General features: G+C 40.6%; 1 protein-coding gene across 6 annotated transcripts; it reads left to right on the top strand.

The window, feature by feature from the left end:
* Window positions 438–18,948, top strand: PDIK1L (PDLIM1 interacting kinase 1 like). Of its 6 annotated transcripts, XR_001309276.2 has the most exons (4): window positions 440–1,094; window positions 3,582–3,883; window positions 12,977–13,169; window positions 18,739–18,948. XR_001309276.2 is itself a non-coding variant. In XM_005665135.3 (3 exons), the coding sequence occupies exons 1-3, from the start codon at window positions 530–532 to the stop codon at window positions 18,793–18,795; spliced, it is 924 nt and encodes a 307-aa protein (XP_005665192.1). In that variant the 5' UTR covers window positions 438–529; the 3' UTR covers window positions 18,796–18,935. The 6 variants fall into 6 exon arrangements, 5 of the variants coding, with proteins under 5 accessions (XP_005665192.1, XP_013854525.1, XP_020951269.1 ...); XM_005665135.3 differs by lacking the exon at window positions 12,977–13,169 and having other exon boundaries at window positions 438–1,094; window positions 18,739–18,935; XM_013999071.2 differs by lacking the exon at window positions 18,739–18,948 and having other exon boundaries at window positions 12,977–15,571.

Raw genomic sequence — 19,781 nt, forward strand, 5'->3', positions numbered from 1 at the left:
GGGATTACAGAGCAGGGGGTTTTGGGGGCGGGGGTAAAGGGGTCACACCAGCTGAGTGGGTATTCAAGGCAGGTGCTCCCCCCTCAAAACAAACAACTTTCGCCAAATAAGACAAAGATCCGTTTTTGCTTTTGTTTTTCACCTCTAAAAGCAAGATTCGTCATAAAGCCTGTCCTTGTGGGGTTTGGTTGGGATTAGGAGACAACATTTAAAGACTTAACCCAGCCCCAGACTTTGCAGAGAAGCTGCATAAGTGGAGGACAGAAAATAAAATGGGTAATTGGTTGATTCTTGAGGGCAGGAGCAGGGATTCTTTGCACATCGTGCCTTGTACAGCACTGGGAGGAGGACTAGCCACTTTATTGACAAATAGTTGGTGCAGAATAAATCAGTTTAGAAGGAATGAAGGTTTCTGGCAGATAAAATATCGAACGACCGATTGGTCCGGGTCTCTGAGCAAGTGACAGTCCCGGACTGGCTATGAGGTGAACGCTTCCCTGGATTTGGCTGACAGCTGTCGGGTACCCCAATGACTCAAGCTGACCGTCGGGCCCCAAGAACGGCTGTCTTCGCTGTCAATCCCGGCTCCCGCCAACCCGGGCCTCCCCCTCTAGATGCGCAGGGCGGGGGTGGGGGAGGCCGACCCTCCACGAAGAGCCCGCGGGTGCCGCCACCGGGTAGGCGTGCGCGCGCGGCAACGGCCAAGTGCGGGCGCCACGGTCCCTTCCTCCCCACTGGGGGCAGGGCGCCCGTGACTCGCGGCGGCCGGGCACCGGAACAATGCGGCTTCGGCTTCTTTAAGGGAGATACCACCGCGCCGGCGGGGCAGGGGACTGCATCTTCCCAGATGATCGCACCCAGCCCCGCGCCGCCGCTGCCTCGGCAACTCCACCGCCCGCAAAAATGGCTCAGTGACTCTGACAAAAGGTGCAGCCTCCCGCTCGGCGGGGTGGACGCCAGGCCTCCCAGCTCGGGCCGTGCCTCCCCGCGAGCCCGCGGAAGAGGCCCGCATCCTGCAGGCATCTCAGGCCCGCGCCGAGGAAGATGCACCAGGCGTTCCACCCCAGCGACCCCGCACACCTGCCCGCAGCTCGGTAGGTCGTGAATGGAGGCGGGGCGGGGGAGGGGAGGGCGCCGACAGCACGCACCCCTAGGCCCGGACCTGCTGCTGCGGACCACCCAGGACCGCAGGCCGTGCGAGCCTGCCGCAGCTGGAAGGCGACCGAGTCCCGTGCATGGAGCGGCCTCCGACTCCCGGGCCCGACCACCCCTGCGGGGAGGGGCACGAGTGGTGCGTTCCGGAGCGCGCACCCCTTCCGCGACTCCCGTGTCCTGAAAGCCAGGGGAGCCGGGAGGAAGCCAGCGGAGCGCCGGGCGCGCGCCCAATAGGACTGGAGCTCGGCGTCCCCGCTCGCGCTACGGAAAGCCGGAGGGGGGCGGGGCCGCGCGGCGTAAGGGGGTGTGTCCGCGCGCACCACGGGGGCGCGCGCCGGCCTCTGACTGGAGGCCGCGGCGGCGGAGGCGCGAGCTGCCCGATAATGGCGGCCTGCAGAGCCCGTGAGAGGGAGAAGCGGCGGCGGCTACCCTGAGGTAAATCTGGCCCCTCGGCCTGGCAGAGAGGCCTTGAAGCAGAGCCGAAGGCCCTGCACGTGCCTCCGGCCCCAGGAGTCCTGTCACAGGGCTGTCAGCACAGTCATCCTGGGGAAGGCCCCTCGCACCTCAGGCCTCCGGCCCGCACCCCTCAGGCCACCGGCCCCAGCTGCGGCCTCCTCTAATTCCCGTGGTCCCGGGCCTCAGCCGCCGGCCCCGAGAAGTAGGGACAACTGCAGGACCGGCTCTTCGGGGTGAAGGGCCCCTGGAGGATCCCCTCCGGGTTTCAGCTGGACGCAGCCGAGGAGGGGGAGGGCCTGATACTTGGCCAATGAGCGGGGCCCTGAGCCGCCGCGTCTGGCAGCACCTCTGCCCAGGACTGGCCCTTCCCGGGCGCCAGCAGGTGTACTGCCTGGCCTGCCCGCGTCCGGGGCTGCGTGCGCCCGGCAGGCGCGAGGGCCGGGAGATGCCGTCGTAAATTACCAAGGTTCTCCCGGGATGCTTCACCGTGCTAGGTTTTGACCCCGGATCTCAAGGATTTCATAAACACCTCCTCCCCCTTATTCAGGTGCTCTTTCGTGTGAGGATGTGGGTCGGCTTCAAAAACACGAGCCCCTTTGAGATGGATAGTAATTGGCGATCCACGGAGAGCAGGAAAGCATGTCCACTGTGTAGTTGGGGCAGAGGACTCCGAGGCAGGAAATCAGATGCTTGGAAATAGAGTAGGAATTTGATGAGTGGGTGTCCAGTGAGAGGAAGTAGGATTAAGATGCAATCTCAGAAGCTTTCGTTTTCTTTATTAAATCTATCCTACAGACTTAAAGTAGCTGATCCTAACTTCTCAGGTTCTAGTGTCAACAGCTTTTTGTTCCCACAGACTGTACAGTGTAAAAATTGTACAGTCTCAGGTGACTTTTCTTGCCCATGGTGGCAGTCTACAAATGAGAATTTATTCCTGAAGCTCGTTAGAATTTTGACATCCTTTGGAGCGTGAGGAGGCACACTTTAGACACTCTTGATTCAACACGTGAGCATTTCCGTGTAGGGCCTTTGCTCTTGCCTTTAAATAGTTTATCAAGTTTAATTCCAAAGAACTCCCTCGGAGAGCCCCTTAATTTGCAAGACAGATTTCGCTGGGAAAAATGACCTAGATCTGAATAGCTATCGTTAAAACAACAACAGAAAGGTAATCATATTCTAAGTAGCTTACTATATCTTTAAAGGAACATTTTTCTCCACAAATGTTATTTTCCTTTTGCAAGAAATAAGGAAATAACATAAACAAAATTAACCTAGGAACATATACAGTTTGACTATTTACTTTTAAATAATAACAACTACACATTTTCACTTCTGTGATCTGGTTCACTTTCAGTCCCTAAGCATAAGCCAGGTGTTTGTATTTATAACTCTGAGGGTTTGGTTTTGGTTTTGCCATTTTTATGGCCTTTTATGTGTGTGTCAGTTTTCAGGGGAAGCTGGAGTTTTGTTTGTTTTTTTATGATCAGTAAATAATAATGCTGAATTTTTAAATTTATTTTAAACAGTGATGTATTGAAGCAGTTCATGAAAGAGACAGTATAGTGTAGTGGTTAAAATTAAGAATTTCAGAGCCAGATGGTCTGCTTTCCAAATCCCAGGCCCACCAATTACTAGCTGTTTGACATTGGGCATGTTGCTTAAACTCTCTGTGCTTTAGTTTCCTCATCTATAAAAGGACCATAATAGTATCTACCTCATAATGCTGTTGTGAGGATTAAATGAACTCAGTGATATAAAGTGTTTGGAACAGTTCCTGATACGTGGTAAGTACTACATTAGTGTTAGCTGCTCTACCATTATTACTAAAATATTTAGATTTTCTCAAGGTATAGCAAATACATTCAAGCACTGCAAACAGTGAGACAAATGATAACTTAATTGTATATAAGAAGAAATACAAGCCAGTAGGTATACTTAATTTCAACAGAGCACTTTGTTGATTTTTCCAGAAACCTTGACCTTGAAGATGGTGAGTAGCCAGCCAAAGTACGATCTAATACGGGAGGTAGGCCGAGGTAGTTACGGTGTTGTATATGAAGCAGTCATCAGAAAGACCTCTGCACGGGTGGCAGTGAAGAAAATTCGATGCCATGCACCTGAAAATGTTGAACTAGCCCTTCGTGAGTTCTGGGCACTAAGCAGTATCAAGAGCCAACATCCAAATGTGATTCACTTGGAGGAATGCATCCTACAAAAAGATGGGATGGTGCAAAAGATGTCCCACGGCTCTAATTCTTCCCTTTATTTACAGGTATGTGTGGTTGAATGGGGAATAGAAATGATTGGAACATAACATTGGTCAGCAATAAGAGGAATGAAAGAGTCAAATGAACTACTTTTTAATGCAGGTGTTTATATAGTGAGCAATAGATAAGGGTTTGCCAAGAATTGAATAGATGTTTGCTTTAAAACAAGGTTTTATTTAAACCTGTGATGCAAATACCTAAAAATAACATAAGCCACCTGTTAGGCCATGATACTTGCCAATCTGCATAGGAATAGGGCAACATAGGAGCTAGAGAAGTGATCAAGACTAGAGTCTAATTAGTTCACTTATTTGAAATCAATTTTTTTGGAACTAAAGACAGAAGAAAGGGGAAAACTTCACAACCAATAGCATACACATAGGTAATTGGGCATTTCTTCATATACCACTGGCTTGAATATAAGCCTCTGCTGTTTCAGAGGGTTATTTAATTTCTTAACCATGCAATTCCAGTATGTGGCTTATCACATGAATGATACTAGCAATGCTAATAGCTAACATTTGGATTCCTATGCATTCTATGTTATGTACTCAGAACAATCTTATGAGGAAAATACTATTATTGTCATTAAAAGAAACTGAAGCTTAGAATGGATAATGAATTTATCCAGAATCATATAGCAAGTGGCAAAACTGAGAGCTAAACATAGGACATTGACAGCTAAAACTTGGGCCAACTTAACTTCCAAATTACACTTTTGCCTCTAAATTATGCTTCTGTAAACCTGGGGAGAGCATTAATGTAGGAAAATAGAAAAGGTTTTTTTGTTTTGGGGGGGTTTTTTTTGGTTTGGTTTGGTTTGGTTTTTTTTTAGATTGACTTCTGTAGATTAGAATCTCTAGTAGTTCTATACTTGATGAAGAGAAAAGATTCTTAAGACATAGCTAGGAGTTCCCATTGTGGCTCAGCAATAACAAACCCAACTAGTATCCATGAGAATGTAGGTTCAATCCCTAGACTTACTCACTGGGTTAAGTATACTGCATAGCTGTGGTGTAGGCTGGCAGCTGCAGCTCCAATTCGACCCCTAGCCTGGGGACTTCCATATGTCGCACATCCGGCCTTAAAAAGCAAAAAAAAAAAAAAAAAAAAGACATAGCTAGTTAAAGGCCAGAGCAAAATTTAAGTCTAATCATTCTTAGAATAGGAAACAACACCATGAGTGTATCTAAATTCAGGACTTACCATCAGGATACAAAAATCTGTTTTAAAACACCAAAAGCTTTTGGACCAGAAACAACAAAACACATTAATCTGTGTAACTAGAAACTTGCAAGTTTCATAGTATGATAAACAAATATTAATCTTGAGAACCTAATTTATACTGCAAGTTTAGCATGCTATACCCTGAAATTCTCTCACTTTTAAAGCAGGAAGTATAAAACACAACTACTCAGCCTTTATTTGTTTTATTATTTATTTTTCTACTGGTTCCCGGTGGCTCAGCAGGTTAAGGGTCTGGCATTGTCACTGCTGTGGCATGGGTTCATTCAGTCCCTGGCCCAGGAACTTCTATATGCCGCAGGTACAGCCAAAAAATAAATAAATGAAAGTGCTTATTATGTAGGTTGTCATGATAGAAAGTATCAGAAACATTCTTACCACATTCTCCTAAAAGTAGATAGAAACTTGCTGGACTTTGCATTGAATTTTTGGAGACTGAGATGCATAATCTCTTTTGGACTACAAATGCAAAGACATTAAAACATGTGACTTAGTGCTGATGGTATCCTTGAGTCTATATCAAGCAACCATTTTAGTAACTAGCCATTAGCTAGCAAATCTTTCAAGACTTTAAGATGTAGTGTGTATATGTATAACTGAATCACTTTGTTGTACAGCAGAAATTATCACAACATTGTAAATCAACTATGCTTCAATAAAACTTTTAAAAATGAAAAAAAAAAAAGACGTCAAGTACTTCCAGACTTGATTCAATGTTTTGTTTTGTTCTGTTTTTAAATCTGAGGTACCTTTTGTTTAGTAATCTCTTTCATCTTTTCAAAGCCTGATACACCTGTATTTGACTGGTGGCACTTTTTGCTAGCTCTATGACCTTGGATGAATAACCCACCTTTTCCCAGCATCTGTATATTCCTGTGTAAGGAATAATAATTTCTACCTTCCATGGGAATTATCAAAATTAGAGGTGATGCAGATACAATACTTGGCACATAGGAAGTATTCAGTAATAGGTAGCGCTATTAAAATTGTCTTTCCTATGGATTTATTTAGTTAATCAGACATTCATCAATACATTAGCAAATGCCTTCTTTAAATTTACACTAGTAGTAAAGACAACCAATATTTACATCTAGAAAAGATAAACCTGTAGTGTGACCACAGAGTTCCTATACAAGGTCTTTACCATTTGCTAAATAAATATTTATTTTTCTCTATGTTTTTCTATATATCTTCCTTGTTCTCATTCAGTCATTCATTGACAGCTAAAGACCTCACCTAGAGGAAATGTAAAACAAACAATTAACGGGACACATCTTACGCATAGGAACTTAGTAGCTGGTCTGTATACTTGTGATGAGCGCAATGAATGAAAAATATGGGATGGTATAAACACATACAGTAGGGAAACTGACATAATCCTGGGGTTTGGGAATTATGAACTGTCTCAACTGAAACTTGCAGGGAAAAGAGTTAGCCAAGTGAGTGAGTGAGAAAACATCCCAGGCAGGAAGAACTATACATACAAAATGTCTAGAAACAAAAAAGCATGAAGCATTCTAAGAATTCAAAGATGGTAATAAGACTGCAGTGTACAGAGAGAGTTGTTTTAGATGAAGCTAAAAAAAACAGCGTGATCAGAACACTCAGAATCCCATAGCCCATGTTAAAGAGCTTAGACTATATCCTAAGGGAACAGGGAAGCTATTAACAGACTTTAGGCAAGAGGACCAATGGTTAACACCCTCTACACGTGAAAATAAGTAGATTGGGTTCTGTATTTCTGAAGCTCTCAACCAGGGGCCCTCAAACTATGGCCCTTAGTCTGTTTTTATATGGCCTGGATATTTAAAAATAGCTTTTACATTTTTTTAAGAGTCGTTAAAGAAAAAGGAAGAATATGGAACAGAGACCTTATGTGACTTGTCAAGCTTGAAATATCTACTATCTGGCTGAATTCTAAACCATTATTTGAATGCTGGAACTCTGCATTGCTCCAAGCTATTTAGGAAGTTTGCTTTTGAGAATGAAGACAGAAGAAGAGAAGAAATGAAAGAAGAGTGATGGCAGTAGTCTTTAATCTCAGCATGTTTAGTAATAGGGCACCTGGTAAATAATTGTGTGATCTGGACCTCCTATCATTTTCTTTCTCAATGGGGCAAACACATACAATAAGGAAAATGCATGCAAAAAAGATATCTGCAGACTATCGCAATTATGGCAGTTTGCCATAGGGGGAGATGGTATGGAGAGGTGTGCTTTGCCTCGCCCCACAAAATGGCAAAAGGAAATACTAGTTGATTTAAACATAAAATTAGCAGTTCACTCACTCTTCAGCAACTCTTCACACTCCCTACTGGGTTTCTGTTCAACCTGTGGGAATGAAAAGGATACCACACAAGTGCTTTCAAAGCACTATATTTAAGAATGGTACTTCATGTTCAGTGAAGTAATTAATATTCTTGAATTTCAAATAGAGTTATAATTAGATAATGATACAAGTAAAACAGTGGTTCATTAGATTTTCAGGTTGTATCAAACAAATACAAAATCAGATTTGAATCCTTATGTCAAAATGCATGTGGTTTTTATAAATTGGTTTCTAGAAGCCGTCTAATGATAGAGATAGCCAGCATATTTGCATTCTGCTATAGAAGTTTATGTAGTAATGACATCAATCTTTATTTTTATCAGTGGCTACAGGAGTACTGTATTTCTGTAACAACTAGTTTCTTGATCATCTTTTTCTCAATTTCACAGATTATACTGATAGCAAGAAGTAGATTTCAGGCAGCTTCATGGAATAGAATTTCCAAATTGATGTTTATACTCCAGCTGGCAATCTCCCAGGTCTAGCTACTGAAACTTTGATCTTTTCAGGAAGCTATTAGCTAGGTGGTTAGAGTTCAGCTCTACTGACACATGCAGAAAATGCATAGCCAGTTGGATGCTTTTCAGAATAAAGCTATTTATAAGTAAGTTTTTACCTCTTGACTTGGAGATTTGATGTGGATTTGTTAGGGATAGATTGAAGTGCTAAAGTTTAAAATAAAATACACATCTGAAAGCACTGACCAAATAAGTTATACATGGAATTTCCACCTCGAATTGGAGACTAACTTAACCAGTAACTCTTTCTCTATAGTTGAATGGTATAAACTGTGCAGAAATTATAATCTGTTTTTCCCCTTCTTATAGCTTGTAGAGACTTCACTAAAAGGAGAAATTGCCTTTGATCCCCGAAGCGCCTATTACTTGTGGTTTGTGATGGATTTTTGTGACGGAGGAGATATGAATGAGTATCTGTTGTCTAGGAAACCCAATCGTAAAACTAACACCAGCTTCATGCTTCAGCTGAGCAGTGCCCTGGCTTTCTTGCATAAAAACCAGATCATCCATCGAGATCTCAAGCCTGATAACATCTTGATTTCTCAAAGCAGATTGGATACCAGTGACTTGGAACCTACACTGAAAGTGGCCGATTTTGGTCTAAGTAAAGTTTGTTCAGCATCTGGACAGAACCCAGAAGAACCTGTCAGTGTAAACAAGTGTTTCCTTTCCACAGCATGTGGAACAGATTTCTACATGGCTCCTGAAGTGTGGGAGGGACATTATACAGCAAAAGCTGACATCTTTGCTCTGGGGATTATCATCTGGGCAATGCTGGAAAGGATCACATTCATAGACACAGAGACAAAGAAAGAACTCTTGGGGAGTTATGTAAAACAAGGCACTGAGATTGTACCTGTTGGGGAGGCGCTTCTGGAAAATCCCAAAATGGAACTTCTCATTCCTGTGAAGAAAAAGTCTATGAATGGGCGAATGAAACAACTGATTAAGGAAATGCTGGCTGCAAACCCTCAGGATCGTCCAGATGCTTTTGAACTAGAACTCAGATTAGTACAAATTGCATTTAAAGATAGCAGCTGGGAAACGTGACACATTATATTATTTGCAAATATCTTGGATGATATGCTGCTTCTGTTTTAACAGTGATGCAACATAATGTGGCTGAAAAAGAATATAAAAAGCTAAACTCCACCTTCTAAGGGTTTAGATTTTATCATGGAATTTTTTTCTTTCCTCATTTCTCTTAAGTCCAAGCTGGCCATTTTGTTAATATGTTTTAAATGTGTATTACCAATGTAGGTGTAAATTTTTTTAAATGATCATTGGTAGAAGTGTGGCAGGAAAATTCTCTAAGAGCCAAGAAGAAAAGAGTCCAGTTTTCTGGAAAATGTCTCTAAGTATTTTAGACATTCCTTGTCAGTATTAGGAATTTCCATGGAAGAAGAGGTTTGCATGCTGGTAATGCAACCTTTGAAGCTTTGTAAAGGAAACATATATGTATATATTTATGTATATGTAAGTATGTGAATGTGTGCATTTTGCATTCCATATGAAAAAAATGCCACTTCTGTTTAAATTATTTGATGTAGGTTTGGGTTTTTGAGATTTGCTGGTGAAATCAGTGATGAAAAATAAAAGAACCTTCCCTTATCTTCCTACCCTGTTCCTCCCTCTAATGAAATCATACTAAGTTTTTTTTATTTTTGTAATATTATACAGCTTTTTTTAAGGCATCGTTTTGGAGAGTCTAAAATTATCTCATTAAGCATGAGTGAAGTTAAGTGATCCAAAGCTGCTGAAGTATGAGCTCTCCAGTGCCCTATAGCTGCAGGAGTTGAATTAGCCATGCAGTCATGTGATAGCAAATTGGCAAGGACATTGATGATTCAGTCATACTTTCTTTAGGTAACCAAGCATTCAATTAACCAATTAAACCACTGCATTAGGACATGTCTGCACTTGAGCATCTACAATCTGATATAAATCTGAACACAAGATTCTTCTGTTGCTGAAAACTTTGCTGTAGATGAGCTGTAGTACATGATAAATTAGTTTTTGATTTCAAGATTTTGTCTAAGCCTCAGCGTAAAGTTGAAGAAACCAAATGAGCTCTACCCTCACATTGCCTGCCCTAATATGGTCTCTTGTTTAATCACTGGAATTCCTTTCATTTTGGCACTAATGCTATTTTCTCTCATCTAATTTGACACAGGAATGGTAGTGATATGGTTGTATTCAATGTTGATCACCTTTTTCTAAAGTGGGAGATGATACCTATACAGCTTGGCAAATGGGTAAAATATTGCGGCATCAATTATCTTTCAAATAGAAAAGTTATCAGTTTTATACAATCACTTGGTGTGGTCTATGTCAAGAACCAGTAGACTTATTTTTCTTGAAGTCGGTTTGATTGTAACCCCTTATGGTTATCTCCAATTTGTCTTCCTGTAAATGCAGATAGTTCAAATCTAAGGGAAGAAAGTTTTCCTAAAACAGTACATTAGCCTTTAAGGTTGTTAATAATTTAAGAACATTGTATATAGGTTAATCTTTATAAAGCACTAGAGTCTTTGGTCAAAAGTTTAAAAAAAAGTATTAGAAATATTGAAATCATTGATAGTTCAGATAGTCTCCTCAGCCTTTTTGAACTTCCACAACTTTTGGAATATTGCTATCGTAATCTTCTTATTTAAAATGTGTTCAGGGGACTATAAAAGGTGAAAAAGCACAAAAAATTGGAGTACATAAAATTTCTGAACTATGCATTACTTGGTCTGGAAGTTTAAAATTTGGACTGAAAGGGTAAAACCTTTTAAATGAAAAAAGTCATATCCTTTTAACATTACTTTCAAGCTAATAAATATAAGAATTCTTTAGGAAATTAGAGATGGAAATATACTGGAACTTCATGATAATTGACCCTCTGGATTGCCAAATTAGTATAATACAGATCTGGCCAAGAGGATTGAATTTATGGAATTCATTATAATGTCTCATCGATAACATGGCACTTCAGCAGAGATTTATGATGATTTAGGTGATGGTATGCCAATGCTTTGTATGCTCTTCAAATATCTACATGTCATGGTTTCCTAAGTACATAGTTTTTGGTCCTGCCTCATTTAAAATAGTTAATGATTATAACTTATTTTGAAAAATACTTTATTTTACCTGTGAAGTGGAATTCCTTCTTTCATTGGCAGTAAAGAAGTGAGGTAACCAGGAAGTTTCTTCTGAAATTTTCTCAAGTCCTTGTATTCTAAAATAGCCTATAATACCAAGAAGAATGATGGTAAATTCTTTGTCTTTATTTGTTCTTTCAGTCAGGAGGAATTTATTAAGTACCTACTGTGTGCTCAGCACTAAGGATCAGTTGATAAAATGACAATTAAAAAATGGCTTGTGGCCTCGGAACTTTTCTCGGCAGGAACAAGAAATAAAAGATGATTAGTGGTACTTAGAAATTCCTGGATATTTGCCAGAGGAAAAATGGAAGCAAGAATTTGTGCACAGTGCCTTGCCCATAATAGGTACTCAATAAACAATTATTCTTCATAGAGTCTCTTGCCATGGTTTATAGTGTTTTATGAAATTTGTCTTAATTGAAAAAAGACCAAATATTCCAAATAAGCTTATAGGCAGCTGTGGCCAGTTAAAAATGGGGTTGTACAGTTAGTTCCTAGAATGTTATTTTGCACTAGTTGTCACTTAGAAAGATGGGGTTCCTGTAGTTTTTTGGTGCTAAGGGATACTTTGTCATTATGATGAAGTTAAGTGTTAAGTGTCAGATAAATAGCACACTGAATAGTTCTTTCTGCTGGTCTGTTTTTTCCTCTTTGTTGTTGTTGTTGTTTTTAACTGTAAAATGTTTATCAATCAAACTATTGTAGCAGCTACAAATAATTCACCAGCATGACAAAATGGTCAAAAAATAAGTCATCAGCACTTCAAAAATGAAAGCAACTTTTGAAATTTTCTTTTAAAATTGTCAAATATATTTTATGAAGAATTTATAAAAGGGGGAAATGATTGTAATTTATTGTTCATGACTTTTTTTTTTTAAATAAAGTGAGTTTCAACAAAAAAAAAACCCTGGAAATTCTACATTGCTGCTTTGATGGCTCTCTTAGTAGTTCTATAATGATTTACTTCATGAACATAAAATAGAGCATATAAAATTTGTTTATTTATTTATTTTTTGTCTTTTGTCTTTTTAGGGCCAGCACCGAAGCATATGGAGGTTCCCAGGCTAGCGGTCTAATCGGAGCTGTAGCTGCCGGCCTACACCAGAGCCACAGCAAGGCCAGATCCAAGCCGTATCTGCAATCTACACCACAGCTCACGACAATGCTGGATCCTTAACCCACTGAGCAAGGCCAGGGATTGAACCCGCAACCTCAGGGTTCATAGTCCGGTTCAGTTTCTGCTGCACCACGATGTGAACTCCTAGAGCATATAAAATTTGAAACAATGTCATTTTCAGCCTTATCTATTAAAGGAAACTTTCTGTAATGGAAACTGTTGCTGAGGAAAAGATGATTGAATTATAGGAGTTTCAGCATTTCAAGTTCTCTAAAATTTTAATGCTCACTGTATTAGAAGAACCTGTATTGCCTGAAATAAATGCTTTTTTTCTTCTATCTCATTAAGCTGGAAATGTATCCCACACTCAGAATGAAGTATTGTAAATATACTAAGAGGGTACAGTTTTTCAATCTATAACTTTGAGCCCATGGTTTCTTTATTGTCTTTTTCCAGGGCTGCACCTGTGGCATGTGGAGATTCCCAGACTAGGGGTCTAATCTGGAGCTGTAAACGCCTGCCTACGCCAGAGCCGCAGCAACGTGGGATCCGAGCCGCGTCTGCAACCTACACCACAGCTCAGGGCAACACCAGATCCTTAACCCACTGAGCAAGGCCAGGGATCAAACCCACAACCTCATGGTTCCTAGTCGGGTTGTTAACCACTGCGTCATGACGGGAACTCTGCCATGGTTTCTTTTCTATAAAAATCATCTGAACCACTTTTTTCCTTTCTTTTATAGGTTTTATTATGTATGCCTTCTCCAGAATAAACTGAGGATGCAGAGTACTTGGTGCAATGGAACAGCAGAGGGGAAATAGGAGACAGAAAACATTAATTCTGCTTGTGATGAGTAGTAATGAGTAGGAAGGTGAGCATCAGGAATTGTGGCTGCTTCTGATTCTGCCACCTCCTGATATAGCCTTTGCAGACAGGTAAATTTTGTTTTATATTTAGAGATTATTTTTTTATTTGAATCTTAAAACTATATTTGTGTTTACTAGCCTTTCCTTCTTAGTTTACAATGCATTTTCACATGGATTTTACATATCTTTTTAGTGAGTTTTACTTAAGATGGAGCTGAATTCTTGATGAGGAAATTAATAGTAATTTAACAACAGTTAGTGAGGTAAAGGTTTTACCTTAACACAGGGTTTTAGTGCCTACTCTCTGACTCCAGTAGGAGTTTTCCCTAACAAAGCTTTATCTTTCTCACTCTAGGTTGTTTTGGTCTTTTCTTTAAATTCAAATATTGCTCTCTTGGTCAACCAATCATAGACGTCCTCTAAAGTGCAGTGTAATGATAGACAGTTGGTTTGTGGTTAGATAATAACTAACACTTAAGAAAACCACACCTCTTGGAGGCCACACCTCTTGAAGGCAAAGTGCATCTTTTAAAGGCAGTACTTTCCCTTTTGCCATCGTCATTGGTTAGAAGGGAATTGTTTAAAAAAATTAAAAAAAAAAAAAAAGGTGCCTGGGTTTGGACTTCACTCTTTCATTTCCTGTTCTGCCCTGGTATTTCAAGCTTAGCTTGTCCTGAGCAGAAGTTAGGCAACTTAACGTTACCAAAGATATTACAGTCTCGGCAGAAGCACAGGCTTTGGTGAAGCAGGTCTCATATTGAATACTACCTTTTGCAAATACCTACATAATAAATGTGTGGCATAGAGCAAGTCACTTCATTCTGAGCTTCAGTTCCCATATCTGTAAAATGGAGGTAATGATATTTACATTTCAGAGTTTTTGAAAGAATCAGTGATAATACACATAAAGTGCCTGGCACATTAAATTCTCAATTGGTAGCCATTGCTGTTACTGTGTCCTGATTTTGAAATGTTGAATGAATGAATGAATGAATGAATTCCCTTTGAGCCAGTCTTCAGTTGTGGCTTTTATTTTTCTCCCCTTTTGGAGAATATAATGAAGGCATTATATCCTCTCCTCAGGAAAATGTTTGCCTATAATTTCAGGGGATTTATGGATGCTCACATGGACCCCAAGTTAAGGCATCCTGAGCTATAGGCTACACTTAGTACCTCTCTGATATCCCCCTGAGTTGAAAGTGAGCCATATTTGACAGACTTCTAGAGTACTTTTTATTTCTTGACCTAGATGCTGGTTAGGTATGTTTACTTTGTGAAGATTCATCAAAGTGGACTTATGATTTTTATACTTTTCTCAGTTATTTATACTTCAGTAAAAATGTTATTTAAACAAATGTGCATTGGGGCTGGAGATTGTTGTGACAGCTGTTGTCAGAGGCAGAGAGGGAAAGGACATAGACTTTGAAGTCAGACACTGCCTTTCTGTTACTAGCTCTGTGAGTTTCATGAGTTCCCTAACCTCTAAATCTATAGCTCCCCACATGTATAAAATAGAGGAGGGCGTTCCCACTATGGCACAGTGGGTTAGGAATCAGACTGTAGTGGCTCTGTTTGAGGCACAGGTTCGAGGATGCGGCATTGCCACAGCTGCAGCGTAGGTCACAGCTTCGGCTTGAATTCAGTCCCTGGCCCAGGAATTTCCATATGCTGTGGGTGTGGCCATAAGAAGAAAAGAAAAAAAGACAGAGAGATGATACCTGACTCAGGGCACTGTAAAGATGAAATAGAAATGCATGGCACAGTCCGCAAAAGATTGCTTCCCTGACAGAGAACAAGATTACTTTTTTTAACTTAGCTTATACATTTTTCCACAATATTTGAAAAGCATTTTGGAATTCCCTCTCTGGCGTAAAGGGATCTGGCAGTGTGTCTGGAGCCTGGCACAATGAGTTAAGGATCCAGCAATTACCACAACTGCTACATAGATTGCAACTGCGGCTAGGATCTGATCCCTGGTCCAGGAATTCCGTATGCCTCAGGGTGGCCAAAAAAGAAAAAAAAATCTTGTATTCTATTACTATAATGTCCTATCCTGCTTGGCTCTTTGCCTTTGTACCCTCTATAGATATAGTTCTTACTATTGTAAGTAACAATCTCCCTAGCCCAGTTTTCTTTCCTCTTTCTTTTTTTTTCTTTTTCTTTTCTTTTTAGGGCTATACCTGCAGCATATGGAAGTTCCCAGGCTAGGGGTCGAATTGGAGCTGCAGCTGCTGGCCTACACCTAGAATGTCATGCCATTTCTCCTTAGCTTTGGGTATAAGGCAGGGAGAATGTGAATTAACCAGTATGATTTGAGAGGTGACAGTAGAAGCACAGCTGCAAGGGGGCGGAAAAAAAAAGCCTGGCAATAGTGGCTAAAACACTAATAACAAGAATAGAATTAGGAGTTCCTGTCGTGGCTCAGTGGTTAATGAATCTGACTAGGAACCATGAGGTGGTGGGTTCGATCCCTGGCCTTGCTCAGTGGGTTAAGGATCCGGCATTGCCGTGAGCTGTGGTGTAGGTCGCAGACGCGGCTCAGATCCCACATCGCTGTAGCTCTGGCGTAGGCCAGCGGCTAACAGCTCTGATTAGACCCCTAGCCTGGGAACCTCTATGTGCCAGAGGAGCAGCCCAAGAAAAATGGCAAAAAGACAAAAAAAAAAAAAAAAAATAGAATTATATTACAGTGGTTCTCAACTCCAGCTGCATATTAGAATTTTAAGCTAGAGAGGTTTCAAAAAAAAAAAGCCAAACTGATAACTTCTGCTTCTGGGCATTAGGGAGAGATGGGGACTAGATTTCTCTTCCTTCCTTAAACAACTAAAATGTCAGACATTGGACAACTAGCAGGGCAAGACAGTGATCCCTGGGAGATGGGAATCAAATGAGGAGCCCCGGAATTGTCCCAGCTTACTTCCTGTAGAGAATCTTCAGGCTGCCACAAAGGGAAGGGGCACTTAAACTGAGTCCAGCATCTTGAATTGAGGAGACAGCATTCGGAGTTCAGGGAGGCCAGGCCAACCTATAATTCATGGGAGAGAGACAGCTGAACAAAGATAAACTCCAGACATTCGCAGAGATTTTTCAAGATACTGGCTGGGCACTGATCAGTACATGCTTGTAAGGAAACTACCCGAGAGCAGGACCATCTCAAAGGATCAGGCAGAACAACCCTCAAGCTCACACAGGACTAAGGATGATCGCTGTTCCCACCAGCCAGAATGGAAGGGTGTCCTGATATATCACAGAAGTACATCCATCAGGAGTGAGGCCAAATTAGTCCTAGGCTAAAGGGCGCCAGGACAAAGCTCAAAATTATTTAAAGGAGTACAAAAAAACTCCAGTCTTCAATAATGTAAAATTCACTCTATCTACCATACAATTAAAAAGTATTAGGCATGCAAACAAAGCAGGAAAATATAACCCATGATGAAGAGAAAAATCAGTAGAAACAGACCTCAGAGCAAGTGAGGCCTAGCTGGTTGGCATTTTTGAAGACACCAATCTGTGTGCTATCCATGCCAAATGTGTAACAATTATACCAAAAGACATTCAGCTAGCATGTTGCATACATGGAGAACATGCTTAAGAATCCATTATGGGAATTCCCATCATGACTCAGCAAATCCAACTAGGATCCATGAGGATGCAGGTTCAGTCCCTGGCCTCACTCAGTGGGTTAAGGACCTGGTGTTGCTGTGAGCTGTGGTATAGATTGCAGATGCAGCTCAGATCCCACATTGCTGTGGCTGTGGTGTAGGCCGGCAGCTGTAGCTCCGATTCGACCCCTAGCCTGGGAACTTCCATATGCTATGGGTACAGCCCTAAAAAAAAAAAAAAAAAAAAAAAAAAAAATTCACTACAATGGGAAACATTTCATTCTTTAAAGAAAATTTCTCTTCTTCCTGTTATTGGTAGTTCTGAACATTAGACATTTTTTTCCCTGTGGGTTCAAAAGGTACCTAAGTATATAATTGCAAGTGGAAAAATAGAGGACAGAAATCAGGTATTGGCAGTTTTTCCATTTTCATTTGTGTGCGAATTTTTAATATAAATGGAGGGATATAAAGCATTAATGCAAGTCAAAATGTTTCAGTGAACAAATTACAGCAGTTCAACTTTATGACAATTATAAATAAACTTGTTAATTTTTTCTGGACAATGACGTTTGGATTTTTTTAAAAACAAGTAAATTTCTGGAGTTCCCATCGTGGCACAGTGGTTAATGAATCCGACTAGGAACCATGAGGCTGTGGGTTCGATCCCTGGCCTTGCTCAGTGGGTTGAGGATCCGGCATTGCCTTGAGCTGTGGTGTACGTTGCAGACGTGGCTCGGATCCCATGTTGCTGTGGCTGTGGCATAGGTCGGCAGCTACAGCTCCAATTGGACCCCTAGCCTGGGAACCTCCATGTGCTGCAGAAGTAGCCCAAGAAATGGCAAAAAGACAAAAAAATAAAAAAACAAGTAAATTTCTTATTGACTGCAATTAAATGGTATTTGCAGCATTTTTATCATATAATAGATTCCATCCATTCACTATACTTTTCTGAGTTGTCCTACATGCAAATACATGTTTTTAAAGTTGTCTGTTTTCTGTGCTGTTCCTGTAAGTTTGCTATTAAAATACACTAAACTGGAGTTCCCATTGTGGCTCAGCAGTGATGAACCTGACTAGTATCCATGAGGATAGGGGGTTCAATCCCTGGCCTTGCTCAGTGGGTTAAGTGCCTTCATTGCCATGAGCTGTGATGTAGGTCGAAGAAGCGTCTTGGATCCTGTGTTGCTGTGGCTGTGGCTTAGGCCAGCAGCTGTAGCTCTGATTTGACCCCTAGCCTGGGAACTTCCATATACTGCACATGTGGCCCTAAAAAGCAAAAATAAAATAAAATAAAATTTATGTTATAAAAAAAGAAACAGAGTTCAGAAACAACACTGATAAAGTAATATAAACGATGTTAAATATACTTCAAACATACTTATGTATATTTGAAGGCAGAGGGAAGCATGAGCATAGTAAGGAGAGAAAGTTTGGAATACATATATTCCAAAATGAACTTTGAGAGATGAAAAATATAATCACTGAGGTGAAAAATACACAGAAATTAGACACCATAGAAGAAAAGATTAGGGACCTTGAAGACATATCAATATAAGCTACATAAAATGAAACGGAAGACTGAAAAATAAATGAGCACAGCATTAGTGAGCTGTGAGAAATCAAGTGGCCCATGTATAATTGGGATCCCAGAAGGAAAGGAGAGAATTGGAGACAGAGAAAATATTTGAAGTAATAATGGTCAATTTTTTTTTCTAAATTTGATGAAAATTATAAACTAAGAGATCCAAGAAGCTCAATAAGCCCAAGAACAAGAAAACTACACCAGGGTATATCAGTTACTTAAAGTCAATGATAAAAGAAAATCTTAAATGGAGCCAGAGGAAGAAAAATATCTTGCATGCAGGAGAAAAAAACAATTTGATGACAGATTTGTTGGAAATAATGCAGAAAAAAGACAATGGGAAAACATCTTATAAATACTTAGAGGAAAAAAAAATACTCTAACTAGAATTTTACACCTGGGCAGGGCGGGGAGATCTTTTAAAAATGAAGGTAAAATAAAGACTTTTTTTCAGAAGTACAAAAGCTGGAAGAATTCATCACCAGTAGACCAGCACTACAAGAAATATTAAAAGAAGAAGGAAGGCTTTCATGGAGAAGGAAATGATAGCAGATGGATCTGAGCCTATACCAAGGAATGAAGAACAACAGACACAGTAAATATGTATGAAACTATATAAAATACTTTTCTTACTTTAAAAAACTCTTTAGGGAGTTTCTGCTATGGCTTAGGAGTAACAAATCCAACTAGCATCCCTGAGGACGAAGGTTTGGTCTGTGACCTCGCTCAATGGGTTAAGGATCCAGCGTTGCCAAGAGCTGTGGTGTAGATCACAGATGTGGCTGGGATCTGGCATTGCTGTGGCTGTGGCGCAGGCCGGCAGCTACAGCTCTCATTCGACCCCTGTCCTGGGAACTTCCATATGCTGCAAGTGAGGCCATTAAAAAAAAATCTCTTTAAAAGAGGAAAAATAATAACAACATATTGTGGGATTTATAAATGCAGAACAACAAAAGCACAAAGGCTGGGAGAGGGTTAAAGGAAGTACTCTGTCATTATGTTCTCAAAGCAACAATACTGTTACTTATAAAGTGGTAAAATATTATTTGAAGTAGACTGTAATAAGTTAAAGGTACATACTATAAACCTTAAAGCAACTACCCAAACCAAAACAAAACAAAACAAAAACTCAAAGAGATATATCTAATAAGCCAATAAAGGAGTTAAAAGGGAATCATCAAAACTATTCAATCCATAAGAAGATATGTTACATATATATAATGGAATACTACTGAGCCATAAAAAGGAATGAAATAAGGCCTTTCACAGCAACATGGATGCAACTAGAGATTATCATACGAAGTAATTCAGAAGGAGAAAGACAAATACCATATGATATCATTTGCAAGTGGAATCTAAAATATGACAGAAATGAACATGTCTGCTGAACAGAAACTGACTCACCGACATAGAGAACAGATTTGTGGTTGCCAAGGAGAAGAGGGGAGGGAACGGGATGGACTGGGAGTTTGGGGTTAGTAGATGCAAGCTATTGCA

The sequence above is a fragment of the Sus scrofa genome, chromosome 6 (genome assembly GCF_000003025.6).
Source record: "Sus scrofa isolate TJ Tabasco breed Duroc chromosome 6, Sscrofa11.1, whole genome shotgun sequence".
Classification (NCBI taxonomy): domain Eukaryota; kingdom Metazoa; phylum Chordata; class Mammalia; order Artiodactyla; family Suidae; genus Sus; species Sus scrofa.

Bases quoted from the DNA above. Each gene is read 5' to 3' on its own strand.
- PDIK1L (XM_005665134.3), top strand. From the start codon at position 530: ATGACTCAAGCTGACCGTCGGGCCCCAAGAACGGCTGTCTTCGCTGTC. The intron at 1,095-3,581 runs GTAGGTCGTGAA...TGATTTTTCCAG, and splicing joins GCACACCTGCCCGCAGCTCG to AAACCTTGACCTTGAAGATG. The intron at 3,884-8,279 runs GTATGTGTGGTT...CCCTTCTTATAG, and splicing joins ATTCTTCCCTTTATTTACAG to CTTGTAGAGACTTCACTAAA.